General features: G+C 55.4%; 8 protein-coding genes across 8 annotated transcripts; 5 read left to right on the top strand and 3 right to left on the bottom strand.

Moving 5' to 3' along the window:
- Positions 1-3,122: 3,122 nt before the first annotated feature.
- Positions 3,123-3,674, bottom strand: COL26b_013072 (uncharacterized protein; the record flags this gene model as incomplete). The annotated part of the gene is made up of 2 exons (XM_053185699.1): positions 3,123-3,344; positions 3,402-3,674. 2 exons carry the CDS (start codon positions 3,672-3,674, stop codon positions 3,123-3,125), a joined length of 495 nt encoding a protein of 164 aa, XP_053030365.1.
- Positions 3,675-6,068: 2,394 nt separating this feature from the next.
- COL26b_013071 (uncharacterized protein) lies at positions 6,069-8,060 on the top strand (the record flags this gene model as incomplete). Its single annotated transcript, XM_053185698.1, has 2 exons — positions 6,069-6,165; positions 6,214-8,060. 2 exons carry the CDS (start codon positions 6,069-6,071, stop codon positions 8,058-8,060), a joined length of 1,944 nt encoding a protein of 647 aa, XP_053030364.1.
- Positions 8,061-8,926: 866 nt separating this feature from the next.
- Positions 8,927-10,279, top strand: COL26b_013070 (uncharacterized protein; the record flags this gene model as incomplete). Its single annotated transcript, XM_053185697.1, has 4 exons — positions 8,927-8,989; positions 9,212-9,386; positions 9,440-9,581; positions 9,634-10,279. 4 exons carry the CDS (start codon positions 8,927-8,929, stop codon positions 10,277-10,279), a joined length of 1,026 nt encoding a protein of 341 aa, XP_053030363.1.
- Positions 10,280-11,097: 818 nt separating this feature from the next.
- Positions 11,098-12,448, top strand: COL26b_013069 (uncharacterized protein; the record flags this gene model as incomplete). Its single annotated transcript, XM_053185696.1, has 2 exons — positions 11,098-11,975; positions 12,040-12,448. 2 exons carry the CDS (start codon positions 11,098-11,100, stop codon positions 12,446-12,448), a joined length of 1,287 nt encoding a protein of 428 aa, XP_053030362.1.
- Positions 12,449-12,957: 509 nt separating this feature from the next.
- On the top strand, positions 12,958-16,038 carry COL26b_013068 (uncharacterized protein; the record flags this gene model as incomplete). The annotated part of the gene is made up of 1 exon (XM_053185695.1): positions 12,958-16,038. The coding sequence occupies one exon, from the start codon at positions 12,958-12,960 to the stop codon at positions 16,036-16,038; it is 3,081 nt and encodes a 1,026-aa protein (XP_053030361.1).
- A 1,803-nt stretch (positions 16,039-17,841) lies between these two features.
- COL26b_013067 (uncharacterized protein) lies at positions 17,842-20,502 on the bottom strand (the record flags this gene model as incomplete). The annotated part of the gene is made up of 2 exons (XM_053185694.1): positions 17,842-17,978; positions 18,675-20,502. The coding sequence occupies 2 exons, from the start codon at positions 20,500-20,502 to the stop codon at positions 17,842-17,844; spliced, it is 1,965 nt and encodes a 654-aa protein (XP_053030360.1).
- A 1,548-nt stretch (positions 20,503-22,050) lies between these two features.
- COL26b_013066 (uncharacterized protein) lies at positions 22,051-22,995 on the top strand (the record flags this gene model as incomplete). The annotated part of the gene is made up of 2 exons (XM_053185693.1): positions 22,051-22,768; positions 22,826-22,995. The coding sequence occupies 2 exons, from the start codon at positions 22,051-22,053 to the stop codon at positions 22,993-22,995; spliced, it is 888 nt and encodes a 295-aa protein (XP_053030359.1).
- Positions 22,996-24,533: 1,538 nt separating this feature from the next.
- On the bottom strand, positions 24,534-25,613 carry COL26b_013065 (uncharacterized protein; the record flags this gene model as incomplete). Its single annotated transcript, XM_053185692.1, has 1 exon — positions 24,534-25,613. One exon carries the CDS (start codon positions 25,611-25,613, stop codon positions 24,534-24,536), a length of 1,080 nt encoding a protein of 359 aa, XP_053030358.1.
- Between the last annotated feature and the right edge of the window lie 205 nt (positions 25,614-25,818).

The following is a 25,818-nucleotide window of genomic DNA, read 5'->3' as shown; positions in this document are numbered from 1 at the left end:
ACCGAACAAACAGCGTACCGCCGCCGCGCGTCGTGTCTCACCGGTCTAGCACGGGCTAAAAGGGTACGAGCTGCAAGACATCGGGGTCGCTGGGTAAATGCGGATCAAACGCAATTCACGGGGCGCGGTTGTACGAGCAGGCACAGAAAAGACGTGCTTTGGTAGGTACTGGGGCTGAGGTTTGACGTTCCCGAAGGTGAGAACCAAGGCAGCGGAGAGACAGAGCTCCCAAGGTCATCCCCGCCAATGACGCAGCGCGGACGCACGGCTGATCCGCCCCTCCTGTGGCGTAAGCTCCCCCTTGTCGCGCTACTGCCAGTGAGGCGGGGCTCGAGTGGCTGGTGACGACTTAGCGCCAATGACGGGAGATTGTGATGTGGCTAGTGCGTATCTCTTGGCCCCCAATCCTTCAACCTCTCGGGGCTCGACTGTGGCGTCACCTACCCCATACGATGCGGTCATCGACCTCTCAGCTGTGCATATCGTGGCGCCAGCTCCCCTCAGCAACGCGGTATTGCGGGGCATTACGCCATGCGGCTCTCATCAGACAACACAGTCCGTCCCATCCTGTTTCCCGCCGCCAAGGTATCCTCCCACCCATCTCGTCAGCCAAGATACCTCCCTCTCTGTCACTATGTTCATCTTTCACGTTCTTTGGCTCCGGACTGAACTCCAGTTTGACTGAACATCCCGGAACGCTGAAGGCGAACCCTTACGTTCATCCCTCCTCTGATTCCCGGAAATAGCCACACACGATCGCCCAGAATTGGGTCATTGTGAACGGAATTTTGCGCAATTCCCATCCCTAGCTCGCTGTAACTTTGCTTCACACAGCCCGCCGTGCCTTACATCAACTCATGTCTCAGTACCCCTCTCGTTTCCCTCCTGCAAATTCCTACCCCGCCTTCTTTCTCCCTCCCAAAAAAAGGCGTTGCTGCGTGACCTGTTTCTAGAGCCGGCCCCCCTTTGCCGCCAAGCTAAAATAATGCAAGCCAGCCGCCGTTTTCCGCATGTCGTCGCACGTTTTCACAAGAAGCGGTTTCACCACAAAACCTGGCTTTTTCTTGCTCCTAGCATCTAGTCCGAGCTCGAGGAAGAGCTAGGGAAGGACGGTAAGCTCGAAGCGGTCTGGTACCTTGGGGCCCTCTAGCAGCCGCAGGACCGGCGCTTCTACAGACCCATGGACCGCGGATCGTAGAATTCTGTACAGATCTCAACTCCACAGAGAAGGCCCTGTACACACGAGGGGAGGTTTCTCGGTTTCCGAGGCCTGCTTGTGGTTTTTCGCGGGATGGGATACGTAATTTCGATTGCAAATGGCACAACGCTGAGAACGGCTAAGGCGAGTGAGCGCAGCCCCCCGCTTGACCGCTTAACCTCCTCGAAGCGGGCTAGTCGTCTCGGAGGGGGGCATAGGCAAGAATATGGGGAAACCTGTTTGACAGCGAGACAAGCGTCCGAGGCATTTCTGGGGGCCTACGTTCTGGAGCGGTCGAAATCTTGCAGCCGTGGCCGAAAGCCAGTCACGAGAGCGATGCTGATCGGAGATCTGAGCTTGAAGTGATTTTTTTTATTTTCGTTTCGGTCGCGGAGACGGGGGCTGTTTTCGGAACGGCATGGCGGCTGCCGATACGAGGCGGTCAGCGAGGGAAATCATGCAACCGAGGCATTGTTGTTCCTCCCTCTCCGCTTGCTCGTGCAGGTACAGGCCTTGGCCGGCAGTGTGTTTGTGTAGGTGGTCGAGCTGGCTAATTTGCGCGGTTGTACGGGAGATCGATCCTCTTCATCTCGCTTGCTGTCGCTCCGAGCAGATGTCGGGATTACTGCTTTGTCTTCCAATCTCTTTCCCCGTCAAAGCTTCGTTTTGAATGTTGACGCATACGTCATTTTTATCCTGGCGAAGAGTGGCGGTTGCTGAGGTACGGGTTTGCGGATTCAATGTTTCACTGTTGCGGCGCCATACTGAGCACGTCGGGTGCCGAATTATCCATTGGCGTGAAGACGGTCTTGATCCGAACTGCTCAGGATCTAGACAACGCAAGATCGACACTTCCGAATGACCTGATGTTTTGCGTCAGTCTCTTCATGACGGGTCTAAAATGTAGCACCATTATATACTGGTGAATGAGGTGATGCCAGATAATGCATTGCTTCAGTCGCCCCAAAAAGGCGCCAAGACATACACATTGGTTTGAATTGGAGGATCACCGAAAGCGACCGAAGGAGTTTCTAGCCTTGATAAGAGGAAACTGCTACCTACGGCCCTTCTTTTGATCTCATCACCAACGGGAGATGATGGGAGACGATGGGCAGCTAGTTGACGCAACCTCTTAGATGGATATATTTTGCAGTAGTGGCGATCCCGTCAAGACGCAGCCGACTCTGCCAAGTCACCGTGTGCCTCTTGATGCTCAAAGTAGCATATCTTAGTCCGCTGAAGTAGACAGGTATAGATAATGATCGTGGATGTCTCGATGAAGCGGCCCCCAGAGAGCGCCGCCATGGCGGGGCCGTTGAAGCCAAGCCCCCGGAAGTGGAACCATTTCCCCGAATCGCCAGGACGTCAGCCGCCGCAACGCCCTACCCGTTCCCGCGGGTGGGTCACCCGTTTACCGGCATCGGCTCACCCGCACTAAGCCGATGCGTCTGGCAGTAGCATTCCCCGGCTTATCTTATCGTGTAAATGCATCCAAATCTTCACTAGAACTTGGAAGATGTACTGTAGGTTAGTGAGATAAATCGTGGGGAAATGGACATATTCCATACAGTGAATGATAAACTTCAATATGCATTATACCTAGACATTTAAGGGGATTGCATGTCACTGGGTGAACATTGATTCAAGTGCATTGTGATATTGTAGTGTGGTATTACAGTAGAGTAGGTAAAATTGTACAAGGTCGTGGGGGTATTATGGGGGGTATCAAGTGTTCCAAATCGAAGCCTTCAATCTTCCTTCTCATACACTTCGTTAACATGGGAAAATGACATCCAAACATATCTCTCCCGCATCACAGCCCATCGAGGGCCGTGCGTATTATACGAGAATGATAAGACGATGTCCAATGCCTTGAGGGATTGCAATCTCGCGGCATACACATACAGGTTTGCCTAGTTGCTGCTTAGACGCGGGAGTTGTACCAGCGGCGGCGGTGGACAGCAGGGCGGTTGTCGGCGACAGCAGTGCGGCGGCGGACCCAGAAGAGGCCGATGAGGGCGGACGCGAGCCAGACGATGGCGGAGAGGAAGGTGAAGGCGATGTTGGCCTTGTGGCGTCCGCAGTCGTCGCCGCGGGGGCTGACGTTGCTCCAGTCGAAGACGGGGCCGCAGCCATCACCAATGAGCTGAAAGGCTTCTGTCAGTATTTTCATGTGGTAGGTGGTGTGTGGGAGATGACTTACGTTGACGAGCAGACCAAAGGAGACAAACCAGAGGATGCTGATGAAGATGTCCATGGGCCAGTGGACGAAGCTGCCCGAGAATGGCAGCAGCCAGACGAGCGCGAAGACCATTGAGATGCTGGACACCACGATGGTGTAGATGAAGCGGCCGTTGTCCCACGAGGAGGCGTTGTCGTGGGCGTGGAGGTAGGCGCCGGTGATACCGGTCACGATGGCGGCGAAGGCCAGCTCCGCGGCGCGGAAGATCATTTGCACAATGCGGTCGATCGCCATTTTGGTGGTTCGTTTCTTTCTTGCTTATGAAAAAAAGGTAAAGTTGATTTGTCGGGATGTTGTGGCCGTTGCACAGGGAAGTGTTTGTTGATCTACTGGTGGTTTGTCTGGTCTGAGGAACAGGAAGGGATGGGAGGGAACTGAGATGGATAGTCTATTTATGAACGTCCGGGATGAGCCAAGACAAGACAAGACTCACGAGGTGTGAGAAAGGTCTGGATCGGACCAACAGGAGTCACATCAGGATGACGCCCACGGCCAGAAGCAGGTTTGGACGAGGAAGGGAAAATTGGCGGCCACCTCCCTTGACAAACTTACACCGTCATCTCGTCACCGCGCCGAGATGAGCCAACAGGGCCTTTTCTTCACGGCTCGGCTTGCTAGCTTGTATGTGTGTGCCACTACATGGATAGAACGCGGCACCAGAGCAAACGAGTGTGTAAGAGTGGTGTAACAACAAAGTCCCGAGACCTTCTTTCCTCCTGCAGGACGGGGGGTGAAAGAATGCTAGACCCTGCCAAGATCGCTCGCGTATTGCCGGCATCTCAGAAAAAGGGAGGGAGGGAACAAGGGGATGTTGGCTAACGTCACTGGGACTGGCATCGCGCAGCGGCTTCGTGGCACGCTCTCGAGAGTCTGTGAGCGCTGCTAGGCCAGGCCCAGAACCAGCGAGAAATGGACGGCGGCGCTTGGTACCCTGCATATGTGCCATTCAAATGAGGTCATCTGGCTAGGGGAGGAAATGGGCAGACGGGAAGGACGGGTGGGCTAGGGCTGGGGGTGGGCTCTGATAGGGCGGCGCGTGGAGGCAGCCCGGGTCGTGAGGTTTGAAACAAGCCTTTGCGGGGGCCGCGATGGGATGTTGCGACCCTGCAGGCTGACGGCCTATCCTTTTTTCTGGCTCTGTTTGTAAATTGCTAGCCTGCTTAGATTGAAGTCGTTATAAAACTCGGTGTTCGCATGTTGTCAGCCAATGCGCGCGGTCGTCTGGGCGGCAGAAGTAAGTTCAGCGCCAAAGAGCCGAGACACTGAAGCCAAGAAGAAAGAAAGTATCTAGGCCATCATGACTTTGGAGTTTGGGCGAGCTGGGCTTGCTGTCGTATGACCTCATCACGATATTTGTCGACTGAGACGTACAGCGTCGTAATCCTGCCTTTGCGAGCCTGAAAAACCGACCCTGAACTGAGTAATACAAACACGGAAGCTCGGCAGGAACATTTCACGTCGCGACTCATCACCAAGAACGAGGCCCCGACGTCGCGAAACCTGTGGCGATCGCTGTGGCTTTCGACGAGCCCAGAATGCTCCCGATCGGCGAAACGGGCAGCGATGGGCGCATCACAGGACCTGGATGGGGTGATCTGTGTGGCTAGTGCCCTGCCTGGTGACTCAGGAAAAGTTCCTTTTCGGGCATGTCGTCGCCCAAGACGCGCAGAAATCAGGGCTGCGGCGCGCGTCGCAGACGGGAAGACAAAGGTGAAAGTGACGTCATTTCTTCATTTCCCCTTGGGGGTGTGGTGTTGTTGCGGCAGGGCCATCGGCCCAACCAGCTTCAGCCACATGATTCTCAAGCCCCCCGGGGGGCTTGTTGTGGCAGCAAATGAGACCAATTTCTCATGCACGTTTGATGACCGAAGAATGAAGTGGCTAGACCTCCCGCGCTCATCAAACGGCGTCCGCTTTGGTTGCATCGTGTTGTCGTAGCGCCTTCTCTACAACGCTGCAGCGCAGTGCATCGCGAGACTAGAGAGCCCCCCTCCATGTCGGTACTTGAGCGCTGGTGCGCCGCCGGGCTGATGCCCTCGAATCGTTACGTAGGGCCAAGCGCCGTGTCCGCTTCATTTCGTTTGCGCGCCGGACTGGTCTCCTAGGCTCTGGGCGGTCGATTTCGAGATGGGGGCTTCGATCCGGTCGGTGAGTGGGCCACGGCCACGCGTTCGCTTTGGGAGGGTGATGTTGTCCAAGACTTCGAATGGAAGCCGCCGTGCCGTCTTTCCCTTTCCCATCGCAGGTCTGGTCTGCAGAGGGAAATACTGTTCATCCGACAATGAAGAACTTGGCGTCGATTCAAGGTTAGGGAAGGATGCGATGAAATGTGCTGCGCGGAACAAGTCCGCATTTGTGGAGACACTGCGGAATATTTGACCTCGGTCTGGAAGGTTACCGGCACCTTGTGGGTCTATTCTTCGGCTTTTACCCCAGACTTCTCGGTGGAGCCCCACAAATTGCCGACCCCGCGTGTCTCACATCGTCCCGGGAGTCTGGATTCATCCTTCCAGCATGAATCCGACAGATATAAGATAGTTTTCGAGGGCTTTAGAGCTTGAATTTCAGTTTGAGACATTGGATTGAAGTGTCACGTGCAGTATTTCGAAGAATCCGAGACCATCCGACATGAAGCCTTCTAGCTCTAACACGGGCTTCTTCCAAGAACTTCCGGTCCTGCCAAACCAATTTTTTGATGATGCCAGCTTTCAGAGAGCATTGAGACGTAAGAAATGGCGTCCCGATGATTTGTTCTACTGCTGATTGTATATAGTTTTCGTTCCAAAAGATGTCGTCAGCCGTGTTGAGGTCGAGATCGCCCAACTCGGCGAAGACGTCCTGTCCGACCAGGTTTTCGAATGGGTCACGGAATCTGAACACAACAAGCCGTACCTGAAGGGCAACGGCCGCGATTCTTTTGGGAGGCCAAAAACCGAACTCGTTGTCGGCGAGGGATGGCGCGGCCTGCAGAACTTTGGCATCGCAAAGGGCATCGTCGCCACCGGATACGACACTTCTCTCGGGTCGTCTGCTCGCGTGATCCAGTTTCTGAGAATACACCTATGGAGCCCCTCCGCGTCGAATGTGACCTGTCCGTCGGCCATGCAAGACGGCGCGGCGAGACTGCTGCAGCTGCACCTGGCTAACGGCGATCTGGATCCCACTCAACGCAAAGTTCTCGACAACGCCTTGCAGCACCTCCTGTCCAGAGACCCCGCAAAGGCATGGACCAGTGGACAGTGGATGACGGAACGAATCGGCGGTAGCGATGTGTCGCTTACGGAGACAGTCGCGACGTACGAACCGTTAACGCAACCAGGCCTGGCGAACGCCGAGGAAAACGTCCCTCTCGGCCCGTGGTCTATATCCGGCTTCAAGTGGTTCTCGAGTGCTACGGACTCGGCGATGAGCGTCCTTCTGGCAAGAACCCAAAACGGCATCAGCGCATTTTACGCGCCAATGAGGCGGCATGATCCGTCAGCAAAGACCATGATTGGGAAGTCCAAAGGAACTGGCGGAATGGAGTTGAACGGGGTTCGGATCCAACGACTCAAGAACAAATTCGGTACCCAGTCTCTGCCCACCGCTGAACTAGAGCTGGAGGGTATGAGAGGCTGGTTACTTGGAAAGGAGGGCCGCGGCATCAACGAGATCAGCACGATTCTCACGCTCACGCGGATACACTCTGCCGTTGGTGCTGTGAGTTACGTTGGCCGCGGGTTAGCCATCGCGAGAGCGTATGCCAAAGTTAGGCAAGTTGGCGCGGGACGAGGCAAGAGGATGCTGCTCGCCGAAAGCCCCTTGCACATGCAGACACTGGCAGATATGACCGCAGAGTATCACGGTCTCATGTTGCTTACATTTTTCACATCCTATCTCTTGGGCTTAGACGAGCACCCTCAGACGAAGAAGTCAGGGCTGCCCCCGCCGCTTGCCTCTATAACCCCAGACCAAAAGCACATCGCACCCCTGCTGCGAGTTCTCACGCCGCTCTGTAAGGCGTACGTCTGCAAGAAGTCGATCCCGCTGCTGTACAGCTGCATGGAAGCTCTAGGTGGTGTCGGCTACTTAGTGAACGAGGAAACAGAGTACCTCAATATCTCACGCATCTATCGCGACTGCTGCGTCCTCTCAATCTGGGAAGGAACGACCGATGTTCTGGCAACAGATTTCCTGCGGGCGCTGAAACATCCAAAGGGTGGCCAGGAATCCATCGATGCCCTGGACGCCCTCCTCGGCAACTCGAACAACTGGTCTCAGGTTGCCGAGGCGAGTTCCTCCGCATGGACGCCGTCCGACTCATGGCAATCAGTCAAGACGGAGATAACACGGGGCTCGCAAGAGGACCTCGTCGGAGATGCGCGGTCGATCCTGTGGACGGTAGCTGAGGCTCTCACGAGGGTGCTGCTACACGCGGACGCGAGCAGGGATGGCAGCGAGCCGGCGTTCGATATACTCTCGCGCTACAGGATCCGCACCAGAGGTGAGACCTCTGTCGGCAGAGCGGCTAAGGCTTCGGACGAGCCGCAGGGCAGCAAGGAGAGGCTCGCGAGGAACCATGCCATTGTGTACGGACGGTCGGGAGGGCCAGATGCGTCGCCGGCGCTGTCAAAGTTGTGATTGATAATGGTGACTGGTTCTCAAGGCGTGTGTAATTTCAGGGTGTGTGTGCTGCGAGGAAGGAACGGTGTTCTCTCATGGAAATTCCAGTTTCTCTGATCTCCCACGTGGCGTCCCGATGCTCCCGTGAAGTCTGACAACATGCGTACGCAAAGCGCAGCTCCCTCCACGATCGACACGGGACCAATTGACAAAGGCCGTCCCCTAAAGATCGGTGGTTTTGCAGTTCCAGACGACGGGCTCAAAGCACAGAAAGCCCTGCCGATTAAGACAGCGCAGCTATGTACGTGCGCGGGTGCAGTAGCTAGTCTGGGATTCCTGTCGCGATGATCCCCCACCACCCGTACCTCTGGTCGATTTCGAGCCCCCGATTCGCGAGTGACAAGGAGGTCCGAGGGCGGCCCTAGCTCCAATTGCAAAAGGAAAGTCTGTTTGATCAGTAGCAATTGGGTTACTTTGGGACTAAATAAAGTTTCAGTCCGGGCGGCGTGTTAGACGTGTCGCTTGCTCCTTTGACCGGGATGATGCTCGCCGAGGTGCGTCTCTTTGTTCGCTGCTGGGTGCTCCCCCCCGCGCCGCCCGTTGTCTCCCCTCTCGACTGCAAAAGAGCAGCAGCAGAAATCAAAGACCTGAGGACGCGATTCAAAGAAGCTCCAACCGGGTGTTTCTTGTCCCGTCGCCGTCCAGTATCTTTTGTGAAAATACAAGCTTCTCCCGTCGGCACGAATTTGCTCGTCCCATGGGAATGGATCCTCAACCTGCCCCCACCCCCCACCGAATGACATCTCGCCGACTTCAGCTTACTTCGCTGATGATACCTGTGCCATCGACGATGCGCGGATGCCCGACCCCGTCGAGAAGGAATCATGCGGGGACCAAGTTCGAATGTGCACTTGGAACAGGACGACACTTATCTGCCTGAGGTCTGGGTGAGTTCGCGCGTCCCTGCTTGCCGCTTCGACTTGGGTGATTGACATTGACAATTGGTTCAGACGTGGTATGCTATTGGAGTGTTCGTGATACTGTTGCGATACGCGGTGCGATTTCGAACTGTCGGTTTTTGCGGGTTTCGGGGCGATGACTGGCTTGCTCTGCCTGTGTGTTATCCAATTGCTCTCGCACTGAAAAGATTCATGTCTAACAGCCCCTAGTACCTCGCCTTGTACTCGTTGAACGTATATATCGTCCAGGTTACGTATCACACGGGCGGCAACATCGACGTTACCGCGGACGCAGTCAAGTCGCTTTCGGAAGACGACGTTCGCATTCTTGAGCTTGGATCGAAGTTGGAGTTCATATCCTGGTACTCATACCCAGGCTGTATCTGTAAGTTTGGCGTATAGTAAAGACGCGTGATGCGCTTTAATAACATCGAATAGGGGTGCTGAAGTTTACCGTACTGTTCTTCTATAAGCGCCTGACTTTGGGAATCCTTCGACGAAAGACACTCATCACGCTGTTTTGGTTGTGCGGGCTGTCATACATTGCTTTGTGCCTGACCGTAACGCTAAGTTGTCAACCGTACGTCCGGCAGACAACATCAAATGGAAGTGATTCTGACATCAGGTGCTAGATACTCCGACAACTGGCGAATCCGACCACTACCAGGCCCCGAGTGCACATTTCGACCGCAGAATTTCTGGATGCTCCTGTGGCTGAACATTCTGACCGACGCCGCCCTCCTTTCGATCCCAATACCGATTCTGTGGCACCTCCGCGTAACACTGCGCCGCAAGATCGGAGTCGCCATCCTCCTATCATCAGGCGTCTTCGTCATATCGACAGCAATCATACGAGCGGTGTCCACACTCACAGGAGCGCCGTCCGTGATCAACATCAACCGATGGGGCTTCCGAGAGCTCGGCGTCGGCCTCGTGACCGTGACGCTTCCCGTGCTGAGCCCCATCTTCACGAGGCCCTTCTGGCGGCGGGGGCCGTACATTCGCGACTACTACGACCGACTGCGAAACCCGAGATCGCCAATCAACAACGCGAGGTTCGGCAACTGGCTGGGCACTATGGTACTGCGGTACATTGACGAGGAGGAAGGGGCAGTCTTCCGGGAGCCCGATTCGGCCAAGGCGTTGGAAGATGCCGGGTATCAAAAATATGCGCAGAGGGCGGGCTCGGCTAGGAAAAGCAGCAACGAGACCTACGAATTGGAGACGACGAGCGGCGGGACGAGCGCGAAAAGCATCACGGGCATCGAACCGGCATGATATACTGATTGATACACCAAAATAAGGGAGGGGGACTATGAGCATTTTGGCAGCGGAACAACAGGACAGCATACCCTCACGTCTTTGATATATGGTAATGTAATTTATGATATCCTACGCATAAACGGCCTTAAGAAGAAGAATGGAAGAAATTGGAAAGAGTCGATGGTATATTACTCGTGCTTAGCTCCTAATAACCAGCCTGCTTCGCCATTCCAATGGGCGAGGCGTGAACCATGATAGTGATAGGCATACCTCTTACTGCCACATGTCTGGACAGTCAACGGACTCTTCACAAGACCGTCATTCGTCCGGCGCTCCGTGCAGTCGGCAAGCACGCAAACCGAAAGCACGTATGGGACGTTGTTGGGATGAGTCTATTCGCTTTCGAATTTCATCCAAACTAAAGCGAGAAGGGTGGTGTACATGACTCAACCAAGGAGGAACAAGCTGAGCGATTGGCTTGTTGCTGATCAGAGCGCCAAATACACTGCATGGATTCGTCCACGGCGTTTGTTCATCCTGTCGGCACCCGAGCCTGCGGTACACCTCTTCTTGCTGCTGTACTGTGATGATGTTGAGTTTGAGGTTAGTCATTTCCACGAGGAAAAAGAAAGCTTCAGAGGGGCACTGTCTCAACGAAGCTCGTGATTGGCCAATTCGACCTGGATTGGACCCCGCGACCCCACGAGCGATAACCCCGCCGACCCAAGCTCATGGCTAGCTTCAATGAGAAGCTCTTCAACTTCACTCTCACTCTCACCTGCTTGCTCACGAGTTGACTCCCGAGTGAGAGTAACACAACAGTCACCGTCACCATGGAGGATCTCGTGCGTTCGTTCAACGCCCTTCATCGGCCGCGCACCACTCCCACCGGCCTTCCCAACCACTGGGTCTTCACCGTGAACCACGTGCCGCTTCAACCACCTGGCGACGTCGTCTTTGCCGTTCACCCACAAAGCAGATTTGTTCTGCAATCTGGACCGGGCCAAATAAAGTCTCTGTCTACCGCCGCCGAAAAGGCGGAAGCCGTCATCCCACTCCTTCTCAGTACGTTCATCAAGGGCAGCGAATCTCCCGGCGGCAGACAACCAGACGACCCCATGCCCTTCGCCCCCTGGACCTGGTCCATCGATGAGCCCCAACTGTCCGCTGCCATCGAGGCCGGCCTCAAGAAGCACGGAGTTAAGGAGGAGCTTTGCAAGCTTGGGGCCAGCACCGCCGAAGAACAGGAGATTCTGAAAGACTCGTGGCTTCGTGTCGTGGATAGAATGATGCAGTTCCTGGGCGGAAACATGCCTGCGCAGTCTGCGATCAGCCCGGGCGACCGCTCAAAGTGCCACGGCTGCGGAGCGGACAGCGCCAGCTTCTCGCAGCCGCTGAAGAAGTGCTCGGCGTGCAGCCAGGCGTGGTACCATTCGCAGGACTGCCAGAAGACGCACTGGAAACAGCACAAGCCTACCTGTCTTGCCAACCGCCCGAGCAAGGCCCCAAGAAACGGCACGATCAGCTCGCCTATGGAGGCCATGGGAGGGTCATTCGCGAGCCCATCCATGAACATGAGTGATGATGACGCCGGCGAGGAGGCATACAAATATTACAACAAGACTGCGCGCGCCAAGCCTGAAGCGCAGGCTCTGATGAGGGATCTTGGTCTTGCAGTTCCAGGCTCCGGAGCTCCACCCGAGGGCATAGCGTAAGCTCCCGTCATACACGCAACAGGAAAGTCATGAGGAAAACCAGTAGCTAACGCCATGCAGCAAACCAGTGCGCCGCCTCATCCTCGCAGGAAAGGACACGCCTGAGAACATGGAGCTGTTCTACGGACCACACTGGCGGGCGGGAATGGGCAAGGAGCACCAGGACAGCAGAATGGAAATCCTCCTGAACCCGCCTCGCGGCTCGCCGAGCTATGCGATGAACAAGTGGTTAGATGAAGGCGCGCCTGCGAGATCTCCCCGTCCGGCGACGGAAGACGAGAAGACGAAGATCCAGCAAATCAAGGAGATCCAGGAGAAGGTTCGACAGAGGGTCGGTGCCGGCAAGCAGCCCAGCGGATCTGACATGCAGGCGATTCTCAAGTCGTTCGGAGCGGAATGGGGCACCATGATGCCCCTCTACACGCTCGCCGTCAACACGATGGACCAAGGCGTTCAGGCACCTAGCTGAATGCCCTGGTCGATAAGCTAGGAGGGTTAGAAAAAAGGTCTGGAGTTACTCGGGATGTGAGGTAGCTTGGGTTGAGATGGCGCAGAAAAGATTTCATCATGGGTATCAAAATAAAGAAAAAGAGACGGCTGCCTCTTGTCGCTGTACCGTCTTTCGTCGCCCATGCCTCTTTCTCCTGTTTGAAAGCCCCATTGCCTTCGAATCATTCCACGGCAGCATCGGAAATACCGTCATTTCAATCCCGTTTGTGCCGGCTCAGAGAGGTGAATTGTCTGAGTTACAACAATCAAGTCGGGGTGTTCAGACGTTACCTATGTAGGGTAAGCCCAGGCAGGTTCAGAATTGCCCCGCATTAGGCACCCGCCTCGGCAGCCCGCCATGGTTCTTCAGCACAATTTAGTGCTCCCGCTGCGCTAAAGTCGCGTCGTCGCGTCTTCCCACCCCGCCATCATCCACTTCCCTGCGTCATCTACCCAGACCAAGCGGCGAACCATGCGACTTCCTCCACGATGGTCGCCCAGAAGGAAACCGCGATAGTCATATCCGATGAAGAAACCGCAAGCGACATCAGCGAGCCGAGGCGACCGACCGAGAAAGCCCTTGGCAAGCGCAAAAGTGACCTCGTGGACTTCGAGGTGAAGGAAGTCTGGGATGACGACTCCGACGAGGAGCTGCCCAAACTGAAGAAGCGCAAGGCGCAGCTCACATCAGGCCGGAAGGGGAAGGGCAAGGCGAAACCCAAAGCGAAGGGAGGGAAGAAGGCCGCCGCGAGTAGCAAACAGCCGGACGATACCGACGAAGACGAACTCGACATCGCACAGGTACCCGTGTACATCAAAGAACGGAGGAAGAAGTTCGACGACAAGCGCGAGAAGTTACGAGACGCCGGACTTCTTCTGCCGCCAGAATACCACGACTTCAAGTTCTCCGAGGACGAACGAGGACTACCCCCGGAGCGGCGACCGAAGTTTGACGAGAGCTCCAAGATCAAGCCATGCCGACCATACAAAGACATCGAGCTGGAGTACTCGGCGGGCGTCATCCCAGCGTCCATCGCGCAGTACCTCCGCGACTACCAGATCGTCGGCGTCAAGTTCCTGCACCGCCTGTTTGTGTACCAAAGAGGTGGCATCCTAGGAGATGACATGGGCCTTGGCAAGACGGTGCAGGTTGCCAGTTTCCTAACGGCGGCGTTCGGGAAGACGGCCGACGAGCGTGATTGGAAACGACTGCGCAAGATGCGCGATGAAGCGGGGCGGTGGTATCCCAGAGTGCTGATCATCTGCCCGGGCTCCATCATCGAGAACTGGAAGATCGAGCTGAACCGTTGGGGCTGGTGGAAGGTTGGTGTCTTTCATGGCCCCGGAAAGGAGGATACCTTGGCTTCGGCCCGGTCTGGTCGGATCGAGATCATGATCACCACGTACACAACCTACAAGAACCACCAGAGCTATGTCAACACGGTCAAGTGGGATGCCGTGGTAGCTGACGAGTGCCATCAAATCAAAGAAAGGAGCTCGGAGATCACCAAGGCCATGAACGATGTCAACGCCCTTTGCCGTATTGGCTTGACGGGTACAGCAATTCAAAACAAGTACGAGGAATTATGGACACTTCTGAACTGGACGAATCCCGGTCACTTTGGTACCCTATCAGAGTGGAACAACACCATCACTAAACCTTTGAAGACAGGCCAGTCGCACGACGCGACACTCATCCAGTTGAAGAATGCCCGCCTTACCGCGCGCAAGCTGGTCAATAATCTGTTGCCGGGCTTCTTCCTCCGAAGGATGAAGACACTCATCGCCCACCAACTTCCCAAGAAGACGGACCGAGTTGTCTTTTGCCCGCTCACTGAATCCCAGCAGGAAGCGTACAAGAACTTCCTCAGTAGGCCTGATGTTGAGCTTCTTCGTACGCTTTCAAACCCGTGCGCGTGCGGATCAGGCAAGGGCCAGGGTTGGTGTTGCAAAAAGACGACCGAGGATGGGACGCCGTGGCAGTCTATCATCTTTCCGTGTGTCGTCACTTCTCAGAAGCTGGTGAACCATCTCACTCTGCTGGTACCTCAAGGCACAGAGACCGACGATAAGCACAAGCGTGAGATGCGCACTCTACGACACTGCTGCCCAGACACTTGGAAATCTCTTTACGAAAACCGAGACGCGATCATGTACCTAGCGAACCCTGAGTTCTGTGGCAAGTGGAAGGTCCTCAAGAAACTTCTCAGGTTCTGGCATGAGGCCGGCGACAAAGTCCTCGTGTTCTCTCACAGCGTACGGCTGCTGAGAATCCTCCAACATCTCTTCCACAACACCAGCTACAGCGTCACTTACCTCGATGGCGGCATAAGTTATGAAGACCGACAGAAGGCCGTGGACAATTTCAACTCCGATCCGACTCAGTTTGTCTTCCTCATCTCGACCAAAGCTGGCGGCGTTGGCCTTAACATCACCTCGGCAAACAAGGTTGTCATCGTCGACCCGCACTGGAACCCATCCTACGACCTCCAGGCCCAAGACAGAGCCTACCGTATTGGCCAAGTCCGTGATGTTGACGTCTTCCGTCTTGTCTCCTCCGGCACCATTGAGGAGATCGTCTATGCCAGACAAATCTACAAACAGCAGCAGGCAAACATTGGCTACACGGCCTCCTCCGAGCGCCGCTACTTCAAGGGTGTGCAGCAAGATACCGACCGCAAAGGCGAAATCTTTGGCCTCGAGAATCTTTTCACCTACCGCGAAAACCAGCTCGTCATCCGCGACATCGTCAACAAGACCAACATCGCAGAAGCCAGAGTCGGAAACGACATCGCAATGACCACCGTCGACATGGAGAACCTCGTCAAGGAGGAAGACCTCGGCGGCGCCGTCAAACAGGAACCCGCAGACGCAGAAGACGCCGGCATGTCCCAGCTCGCCGCCGTGCTCGCCGCCAAAAACCAGAAAGACTACCTCGGCACCGTCAAATCCCAACAGCCCAAGTCCGACGCCGTGCAAGCCATCCTGTCCGCCGCCGGCGTCGAGTACACCCACGAGAACTCGGAGGTCATCGGCACCTCCAAGGTCGAGGAGCAGCTCTCGCGCAAGGCCGAGATGGCCGCGAGCTCCGACGTGGACCCGGAGGGCGACGGCGCTCTCTTTGCCGACAGTCAGGTGTTTGACGCGCACGCGCAGAAGCTCAAGGGCTTCTCGTACGTGTACAACCCGCCCGAGGACGTGATGCGGCGGCAGTTCTGCTCGATGGCCAAGGAGTTCGGCTTTGGCAGCGCGACGGAGTTCGCGCTTGTCGTGGGCAGCTGGACGCAGACGCAGAGGCGCAACTGCTTGGAGGCGTTTTACCGCATCCGCGAGGGGAAGCTGTTGGCTGAGGAGACTGTCAAGGCGGAGGAGGAGGTGAAGGTCGAGGTGAAGGCCGAGACAGACCGATATGACGCCGATTTGGATGCCGAGACCGATTATGAGAGTGACCATGCGGAGGAGGCGGTGAAGAAGGAAGTGGTCAAGACCGAGTCCGTTAAGGGGGACGTCGGCGTTGTTCCTTCGAAAACACCCATTTGGATATACGACTCGGATGATGATGAACTTTAGGCGTTTTGGGACGGACATGATACCCCATTGTTTAGATGGATAGAACGGTAGAACGTTGAGATCTTGATTAATAGCTCTCCTTTGCGGGCCTCGACTGTATTACGATGACAACATGGGCCCGAATTTCGGCCGAATTCGGTGGTTTTCTGCCCCTTGGTATGTAAGCCGGCTCGGACTACCACGGACAACCTCGGTCAGCAGTGGGCTGTCCGAAGTCCGGGGCACCGACGGGCGCGGGCCCGCAAGGCGGAGTCTCCGACGGAACCACCCATAGCAATCAATTTAGCGAGGGACAAAGTATGGATGGCTCCGCGTCTCTACAGTGCCTCATGCGTACGCTAGAGAAGCAAACATAGGACATCCCGAGTAAGGGATATCATGGTATGAACCTACGCGGGGAACTCTGAGTTGCTCAGCCTAAATCCGAGGAGCGAGATACCTGATGCGGAGAAGTAATACCCGTCTGTATCGTCAGCCCTACCCTTTCCCCGGTCCCTGTGTATCATGTAATTGAGATTCACCGCCGGGTCGCTTGCGCCGGCGGAGATTTGCGCACGCAGGTATCTCCCCTGGTGCAACTTGACCGAGCTTTGACCAAAGCCCATGCCATCTGAGGTTCTGTATATCCAAACCACACGGTTCTCGCTTATACAGTTTGGAGCATTCGTACAGCTGTTCATGACTTGTGTGTTGAAGCCCGTCGCCTAATGAGATCGCGATGGGATGAACTGAGTTAACAGGGGTAGCTAGCTACCGATTGCAACATCGACGAGTCGATTGCAACATGACCACTTACACTTTGCAAGAAGGTCTGGCGCCTTCAACAGGCGCAGTTAGAGTTGTCAGTAGTCCGACGTCTGAGTCCGAGCAAGTATCATGAGACGGACCGGCAAGACATACCGTTGCCTATATGGCTGCGCGAGTCAATCTCGAATTGGGGATGATATACCCCTTGAGATAGGGGACAGGAAGAGGTCTGTACACAAGTCCCCCAGATCTACCAGGGCGCGCGGACGAGCAAACCCCCGGAGAAAACGGGGAGGGAATCATGCGGTCTGGCAGTGCGGGCCAAGTCCGAAGAGGGCCAGGGCCCGCCCCACGGGGGCTGGGTGCCGGAGGGCCCGGCCTTTCGCTTTCGGGTTCGGGAGGAGCGGTGGCGGAACCGGCGACGGAAGACGCTCCGGATACTGGCTCACTTCACGACGTTCGAAAATAACGACCAGAGGGGTAGATATCAAGTTGAAATTGAAGCAAGGAAAATAGGCCCTCGAACGAACTTGAAAGAAGCCCAACATTTGCTGCGGCAACCAGGCTCGCGGCGTCTTGTGTCTTGGCTGACGGCCATCAACCATTAAGCATGTCAGGCCAAATGCAACTAGCACAGCTGTATCTGTACTGCCTCAATAAGTCAACAAGTCTCCGTATAATAGAGTTGTGGTGTAGAAGATCCCTATGGAGTACGACTACTAACTACCACAGCCTAGGGGATTTAATATATTTTGAGTTCTCCCCCTGACTCGGATGTGATTCTAGCGGAGTACAATCGGACTTTGAGCATCTCTCCGGGACTCGACCTCCACAGTCTACAGATGTGGGCGGTGTCTTCATTACTTAAAGACGGTGAGATTTGTCGTCGTTGATACCTAGCTTGCTTGAATCACTCACAACTCACTTCATCCTCACTGTCTCTAAAAGCCCAAGACTAAAGTTTACCTTTACCGTCACAATGCGTTTCGCCAACCTCTTTGTCGCGGCTGCTGCTATGCTCCTCCCCGCCGTTGCCATCGTAAGCCGACCACTATACTATTCGCTCAAAATGATACTGACATTACCGCTCAGGCTGGCTACTGCGACGGTACGGACTGCGTCGACAGCATCAGCAGATGGTCGTGCCCGAAGCAGTGCCCTAGCGACGGCACTTGCGCCATCAACGTCCCTTGCTAAGTTCGCCAGGCATGACTGCGTTGCTCGGTGCTGGGACAGGGAATTGACGGGGAACCTTGGTCTTAGTTGTGTGGGACGGGGGAGGAAAAGAATACAAGCTGGGGATGATGGTATTCAAGAATGTGTTTTGAGATTTGGTCGGTCTGCTCTATGTACTCACTTACAGCCCAATCTTAAAACCACTTACCTCGTATATGGCGGTCCATGCCCGTGTAACCGTGGGTCCCAGTCTCGAGCATCTGCGTACATGTTGTCAACCCCCTCGAGACCTGCAAGGTCGTTATAAAGGGGGTCTTGCTGCAGTAATCCCGGGCCATCAAACCCAAGATCCTGAAGCTGTAAGCTGCTCGCCGGAACGGATAGAACTGGATCAACCATGTATGCAGTCTGTCCATATCCTTGTGGACGTTCATCTGCAAGACTTTCACGGTGCAAGACTTCATGCATCGTCGCTCTTACTGGTAAAGAGACATGACTCCCACCGTCCGAGTCTGTAGGATTGGAAGGCTCCGTCCTTGGCGGAGTCGGCAGACTCGGAATGGCTCGCAGCCCCCTTGCCGCAGCCCAGTCGTCATATATCCTTTCCAACGCCGAAGAAAGCACAACATGTTCGTTTTCGATGCGTCTGTCGGATGGACTGCCGTGAAGAAAGTCCGATATGATGTTGGCCCCTTGGCTCGTGAAATACTCACGGAAGCTGCGAAGGTCTTCGGAGAGATCGTTGTCGATGTATGCTGATGTCGGATGAGGGTGGCCAGGGAAGCAAATATCCCATATGGCAAACCACTTTTCCTCCTCGGTTTTTCTTGGATCCGCACGACGGTGAATCTCCTGAATTTGAGCGCGGGTCAGCCCCTGCCTTTGTACACCTCCCGGAATAATCTGGCACTGCCGCGCGCGGACATGCTGGTCATGGGCGTCTTCGGTCTCGAATACGGCACCGCAGCAGGCTGACGTTATGGGCGCCTCATGGAATTGATAGAGGTGTTGCTTGACATATTTGATTTTGCTGAGAACCTTCTTGTGGCATTGGCGATGATTCTCGGGATCCTTCTTCCAAAAAGGGCAGGCAAGCTGTCTCCCTGAAGCAGAGGATGAAGTTGGGAACTTGGCACGTTTATAGCCTGGTCCAGCATCATCATTCTCGTCCAAACTTGGTTGATCTTGCTTGCCAGTGTGGGGACGTTTTCTTGCGTGATGAGAAGAGTCTGGGGTCGAAACACTTGCTCGCTTGGTGCCCTTCTCGCCGGCTGAGCTACCCCTTTGCTGAACTTGCCACACACGGTAATGCCGAGTGACGGCAGTGATCGCGTCATTCAGATGGTGCTGAAAGGGGTCGTCAGGGTGGATGTGATACTCCTCGATGGACGACTCCGGAATAGAGAAGACGCTGGACTCGATAGAGGAGTTTCCGTCGCTATCACCAGTCGATTCCGAGCTTTCTGCGATGCAAAGGAAGATTTCGGAGCGTGGGCGCGATGAAGCTACTGACCAAGGGATAGATAGAGGTGTAACTTCGGATCTTGGTCGAGGTTTCATCCTTGACATCGACAGGAGGGTATTTTGGATGCATGTGGTGTCTGTCTCAAGCTTGGGCTGATCACCCGGTTCTGATGAACTGGCATCGTCCAGTGTTTCGAGAGAAGGGCGGTCAGGAATCTGATTGTTGGATCTTTGAGTTGGCGACGAATTGGTTGGTGAATTGGTTGGGTTCTCTGGCCTCAGGGCTGTGCTGCCCCTGACTCTTCGAAGGCCCTTTGCTTGACGTGATTGTTCGTATGGCTTTGGGCGTCTCTGAGTAGCTTGCCCGTAAGCATCAGCACTCTTCCCGCCGACAGGTTTGGCAGACAAGGCATTTCTGCGGAACGAGGCAGTGGAATGGCGAGACTCAGGAAAAGATTCCTCGATATCGGAATCATCGTACTCAACACGGGTAGGGATACGATGTTGTCGACCTTGCTGTGACTGTGGATTGACCATGGTCCCCGTAGAGCCAACCCCGGCCGTTGCCTCTCGTCTCTGGATGCTTCCATCGGCACCACGGAGGTACTCAGACTGAATACGCCTTCGACGGTAATCTGAGCCGTAGCCAGAGTCGCCCGAGATGCGTTCGCGAGCAGTCTCCTTGGTCGATTCGGGACGGCTTTCGACGCTGTCGATGGAGGGAATACTCCGGCAGTATTTCCTTGATCTTAGACTGGAGTCTGACTCCTTGCCGCGGAATGGTAGGGTTGGATGAACCTCAAGCTTGGTCGAACATGTACGCCTGCCTTCATCGATCGTGATGGGCGAAAGCTCGTCTGGGGACGCATCCATGAAAGACTCGTCTGGCTGGTATTGCAAAGCGATTGCACGGCGGGTTGCGCGGTCCATCCGGAGGAACTTGGCTGCCAGGTCGAAGGAGGCCTCTTCGTCTGTACGTGCAAAAGCGTCGTGTGATGGCTTTCGATCTCCTTTGGCGTCATCATCAACCACACCGATGGCCCTGGTAGCCCGCGCTTCGACGTCTTGCAAGCCCATGATGGAAGAAAGCCTAGGTGATTGAGAATCTCGCACTTGCGCAGCGCGAGAAATGGCAGAAATAAGATGCGATGAAAAGAAGGCGCGCCCTGCTTCTATTATGCTCAAGGGCGCAGCTGCGCTCTTCTCTTCCTGCAGGCTGCGCCGCTTGCGCAGGGGGGCTGCTCTTGCTAAGGTCATCTGCCTGACAGGGCGGAATGACGATCTAGCCAATGGTGGCAGCAGCGCCCACCATCAGCATCTCTCTCCGCGACATGGAGAACGCCTTCCGCAGATTTATGCGACATCGCGCAAAAGGTTGCGTCGCCAGCCCTGACGCTTCGAAGAGGCTGCGAGAGAGGATGACGATGGCCTCCAAGGGCGCGCGCGTGCCCTTTGACTTCTCAATTGAGCAAACCTCAACAGAAGACGGCAGACAACGCGAGGAGCCGAGGATGGGGCATATAATCTGGTTCGCACATATATCAGCAGTTGGGTCCTCAGGATGAACATGTTCAGAAGCGCTGAGTAGCATCGTCAACTTCGTCATTCCGGCTTTCTAGTGAGAACCAGTGAAAAAGCTTGCCCTGGAAGCAGTCAGCCATTGGGATCTTTAAAGCCCTAACCCACCATCTTGAACATGTCTCAAAGATCCGCTCCCTCTCCGAGCACCACATCAAGTGGCCAGTAAGTGCTTCGCGGGTATGGCTGGTATGCACGCGTGCTGACGGAGATCCACAGAGCCTGGAGCAGGCCCTCGGCGCCGATGCTGGGGTCTTATCTCACAGCTCCCCCGCAGCTATCAGACGAGCTGCTCCGTATCGCGGCCACCGCGCCTTCAAACCACCACATCTCGACCTCCAGGCACGGCCAAACTCGGCAAAGCCTCGCTGCCTGGAACGCACAGTGGAGCCAAGCAGGCCGGTCGACTTGAAGTGGTCGGCCAGCGCGAGGGGCGCCTGGCGCCTGATCGCGTGTAGGATCAAATGCGACCCTGCCATGGCGAACCAGCTGGTGGTGTGCGGTGGGGTTTTCCATCAGACACGAAGCGCGTGCGATTTGTTAGTTGTTGGTCATGCAAAACGACCCAGGGCGTTGATGAATTGGTGGATGTGATAGGCGAATGGGAAAAGGACTGTGAATTATCACCAGCAATGACGGCATGCAGGAGGGAGAAAACGGGTATCCATGGATGTGGAAGGAAGCCCGTGTTGTACGATTGGCAGTTGGTTTGGTGGGGAATAGATTAGAGGCCGGGGAGTGGGGCCTACCGCGATAGCTTGTGTACGATAATGGCATTAGGGCTGCTGAGACACCCGGTACAGGCATAGATGCCCCGCGAAATGCTTCCCTTCTCACTGCGGAAGGTCATCCGTCTTTTCCGACTTATAAACGACCGCCCCCTGGTGCCGCGTCTTCTTCCTCTTATATTTACGCCTGAACTCGCTTTGGGACTTTGGGAGAATACTCGCGGCGACCAGAAATCCCCCGATTCTCTTCGCTTCGACCGCACGATTGCCATCATTGCCCACCCATTCTCACCCCTCATTAGCCCCCTGAGCGCCCGCCATGCCTTCTCTGATTGAACTTGCCCAGCTCGCCAGGGGCCTCATAGGTCCCTGGATTTTCCTTTCGTACTCTTTCTACTACCTCCCTGGCACCATCATCCGTCTAATTCGCGCCGGTGATTTTGGCCGACTCTTCTCGTTGTCTCGTCTTCGAGATGCCTGGTTTTATGCCTTCTGGGGCTGGGCTGGGCCAAACATCCGTGCCGGCAATAGTGACCGCATGGTTGCTCTCCTCGAAGGCCGTGTGACCGGCGCCGATGTAGTCAAAGACCCTGTTCACCCTCCTGTGAATGGCGTCGTCTTGGAAATCGGCCCTGGCTCCGGGCTGTGGGTGAGCCTCTTCGCCAAGGACAAGCCTGCCACCATGGCTGCCGGTGGTGTGAGACGCAGAGTCGCCGATGGCGTGACGAAGGTGTACGGCGTTGAGCCCAACACCGAGCTGCACCCAGCCCTGAGAAGAAGTGTGAAGGAGGCTGGCCTGGAGGGTACATACGAGATTGTCCCCGCGGGTATTGAGTCGTTGAACGACCCGACCGTGTGGGGAGGCAAGATCGAGAAGGGCAGCGTCGATTGCATCGTGTCTATCCTGTGCTTGTGTGGTATCCCCGAGCCGGAGAAGAACATTTCCGAGCTGTACTCGTACCTCAAGAAGGGCGGGAGGTGGTACTTGTATGAGCACGTCGAGGTGTCGGTCAACGAGCCGCTTCGGCTTTACCAACGTAAGTCAGACCCAGACATCCGCATGGAAACGGGACGCTGATCGTGTTTGCATACAGGGTTCATCAACCTCGTGTGGCCCCGCGCCTTAAATGGCTGCGAGCTGTGCCGAAACACCCGCAAGACGCTGGAGTCTGTGGGACCCTGGGAGAAGATTGATGTCGCGCGACCGCCGATTGAGCCATGGTACCAACTTGTGCCACACATCTTTGGAACTTTTACCAAGTAAAAGACATTCCCCAGCGATAATTGTGAAAGCGGAAGACGGGATGGTTCCTTCTCCAACTGTTGGCTGCCCGAAAATTCATGGACTAGAGGGGCGGCGAGCCTTCAGGTTCACTGCCACCGAGTGGTCGAGGACGGGAGGATTCTGCAAGCACAGTGTCATCCATGTACAAAGTATGATAGAAACAGAGTCTCTGTTGTCCGAGTGTTTGCTCTTGCCGTTGCCACAATCTAGTGTCCCCTGCAGCACCCAGCCTAACGAGAATCATACAGTACGGCCCGAAGACGGCCCTCTTTCCTTGTGGCTGTTCCCCAGAGGGCAAGCAAGCTCGTGCTTGGATCGTCACTTTCTTCACACGAGAAGAAAACTGCTCTGTGGCCCTTCCGCACCGAAGTTAGACCGAGCCTTCCATGTGCAAACTACCGTCGCACGACGAAAGAAGGAACTCCCTGAGGGTACCTGCATGGTGACAAGTGCGCTACTTAGGTAGATAAACATTGCTTATCAACGTCTGCCCTTTGCCAACTTTCTCCTCCCATCATAATAACATCCGTTCCCAGGGTCTCCCCATTCTCTGCTACCACCGACAACGCATCATTACTTGCTCACCATACTCAGCCTCGCGAGTCTCGCTCAGACTTATTGTTGTTCAGCTCAACATCCTCATTCTCCACCTTCCATTTCTGATCCACAACATCATGCTCTTCACGGCTGTCACCTCGCTGGTCGTCGGCTTCGCAGCCACACTCGCCAGTGCAGCTCCGCCCAATGCAGCCCATGCGGCTTCAGATATCTCCGACAGCTGCGATACCGCGATTTCAGACAAAAAATGCTGCTTCGCTCTCACGGTCAAGCAAGATTTGGGCAACGGAAAAGTACAGGATTGGGGCTACGTCAAGGAATCCAAAACCGGCCGAATCTTTGTCGGATTCGATATCAACGCATATCCACAGGGCTACTTCTGTCTTTATGGCAAGCCTACGGATGAGGGAACTTACGGACTTGCGGACGGCATGGATAATCGCTGCGACTTCCTTGGCAACTCATTTTTTGACTGCTCCAACCTACCATCGTTTCAAACGTTCTTCGGCACCACCAAGACAAAGCTGTCTGATGGGAGCGAAATCGTCATCCTCACTCGTAAATCACTGGAGCCCTTGGGTATCTGCCCCCAAGATGCGAAGCAGTCACTCTTCAAAATCGTCTACGGTGACGATGTTTCATTCAAGGGTTGTCATCGGATTCACCTCGCACTGGAACCGCACACGCCTGATACTTGCCCCAAGTAATTCCAACATGGTTCCGAAATCTCGATACACAAACAACAACATGAAGGGAATGCAAGACCTGAGGGGTTTGGGGAGACGGTGGTGCTCGTAGGAGCGGATGAAGACATGATCAGAGAGCATCGATACACGCATGAATAGAAGAAAATGTTAATTGAAGAAGATTCCCTACTTGACGTCCGAAGACTGTGATTCTGGTTCATTTGAAGAATTAAGTCCATTATTAAGTCACGCGTTGCTACCTATCAGTCTCCATCATGACTGTGCCGTCGTCATGGGGGTCAGGGGCTGAGCACCAACTCTCTTCGCCTCCTCGTTAAGAGCATCCACCTCAGCCTGTACCAGCGGGATGCCAGTCTTCTCTCTCTCCTGCTGATTGAGTTGCTCAATCTCACCCGGGAAGTAGATGCGTTCCACACCAGCTGCCTTGTCTGAGCCAACGACACGCTGGTACAGGTAATCCATCCTCTCCCTAAAGTCATCCAAGCTCATGAACAAGTCCGGCTTGATGGCGACCAAGAAGTGGCCCACGTCTGCCGGCTTCGAGGGGTCATACGGATTTGTTACATGTCCCGCAAAAGCAGACCCTGACAGCACACCCGAAAACACGTCCATCATGATGGACAGCGCTGAGCCCTTCGGCCCGCCCATGGGAAGCATGACACCCCCCAACGCAGCCTCCGGATCATCCGTCGGGCGTCCCTCCGCATCCAATGACCAGTCCAAAGGAATCTTCTCGCCCCGCCTCTTGGCCTTGTAAATCTTGCCCCTCGCCGCCACCGACGGCGCCATGTCGAGAATGAACGGCTTGTCCTTCCCCGGCGCGCCGCACGCGATCGGCGAGACGCCCATCAGCTTGCTCTTGCCGCCCCAAACCGGCAGCGCGGGGCTGGAGTTTGTGAAGACGAGGCTCATCATGTCGGCGTCGATGGCCTGCTGCACGACCCAGGCGCTCATGCCGAAGTGGTTCGAGTGCTTGACGCTGGCCATGCCGATGCCGAAGACCTTTGCGGACTCGATGGCGGCGGCCATGCCCATGCTCGCGGCAACGAAGCCGAAGCCGTTGCGGCCGTCGACCTGGGCGACGGCCGGGGTGATCTGGGTGAGCTCCGGCTCGGCGGCGGCGTTGAGGACGCCCTGGCGGACTCGCTCCATGTAGGAGGGGATGCGGTTCATGCCGTGGGTGTCGACGCCGCGGAGGTCGGCGGCGACGAGGCAGCGGGCGACGGTGGCGGCATTGGGGGCCGGCACGCCGTTGCCTTTGAGGATGTCCTCTACGAGGCGGCGTGCTTCGGGTGCTGAGATGTGGATTTTGGGTTCTGTTGCGTCTGCCATTTTGGTGGTGTTTTCTTCGTTTAGGTGATACTGTGCAGTGAGGTCGAGCAGATGCTGGCCTTTGAAACACCAGGGACTGTAAAGAAGAATGCTAGTGAATGAGTATCGTTCCGATGAAAGTTGATGAAAATTAATGAGTATTATGAGCTTCCCAAATGGTGTTTTACCTCACAAGACTTGACATGAGTCTCGTGATCAAACATGT

Source organism: Colletotrichum chrysophilum (genome assembly GCF_026319265.1).
Source record: "Colletotrichum chrysophilum strain AFK26 chromosome Unknown scaffold_203, whole genome shotgun sequence".
NCBI classification, from domain to species: domain Eukaryota; kingdom Fungi; phylum Ascomycota; class Sordariomycetes; order Glomerellales; family Glomerellaceae; genus Colletotrichum; species Colletotrichum chrysophilum.
The sequence above is the reverse complement of the archived record's forward strand: the minus strand, read 5'-3'. Positions and strand labels throughout refer to the sequence as shown.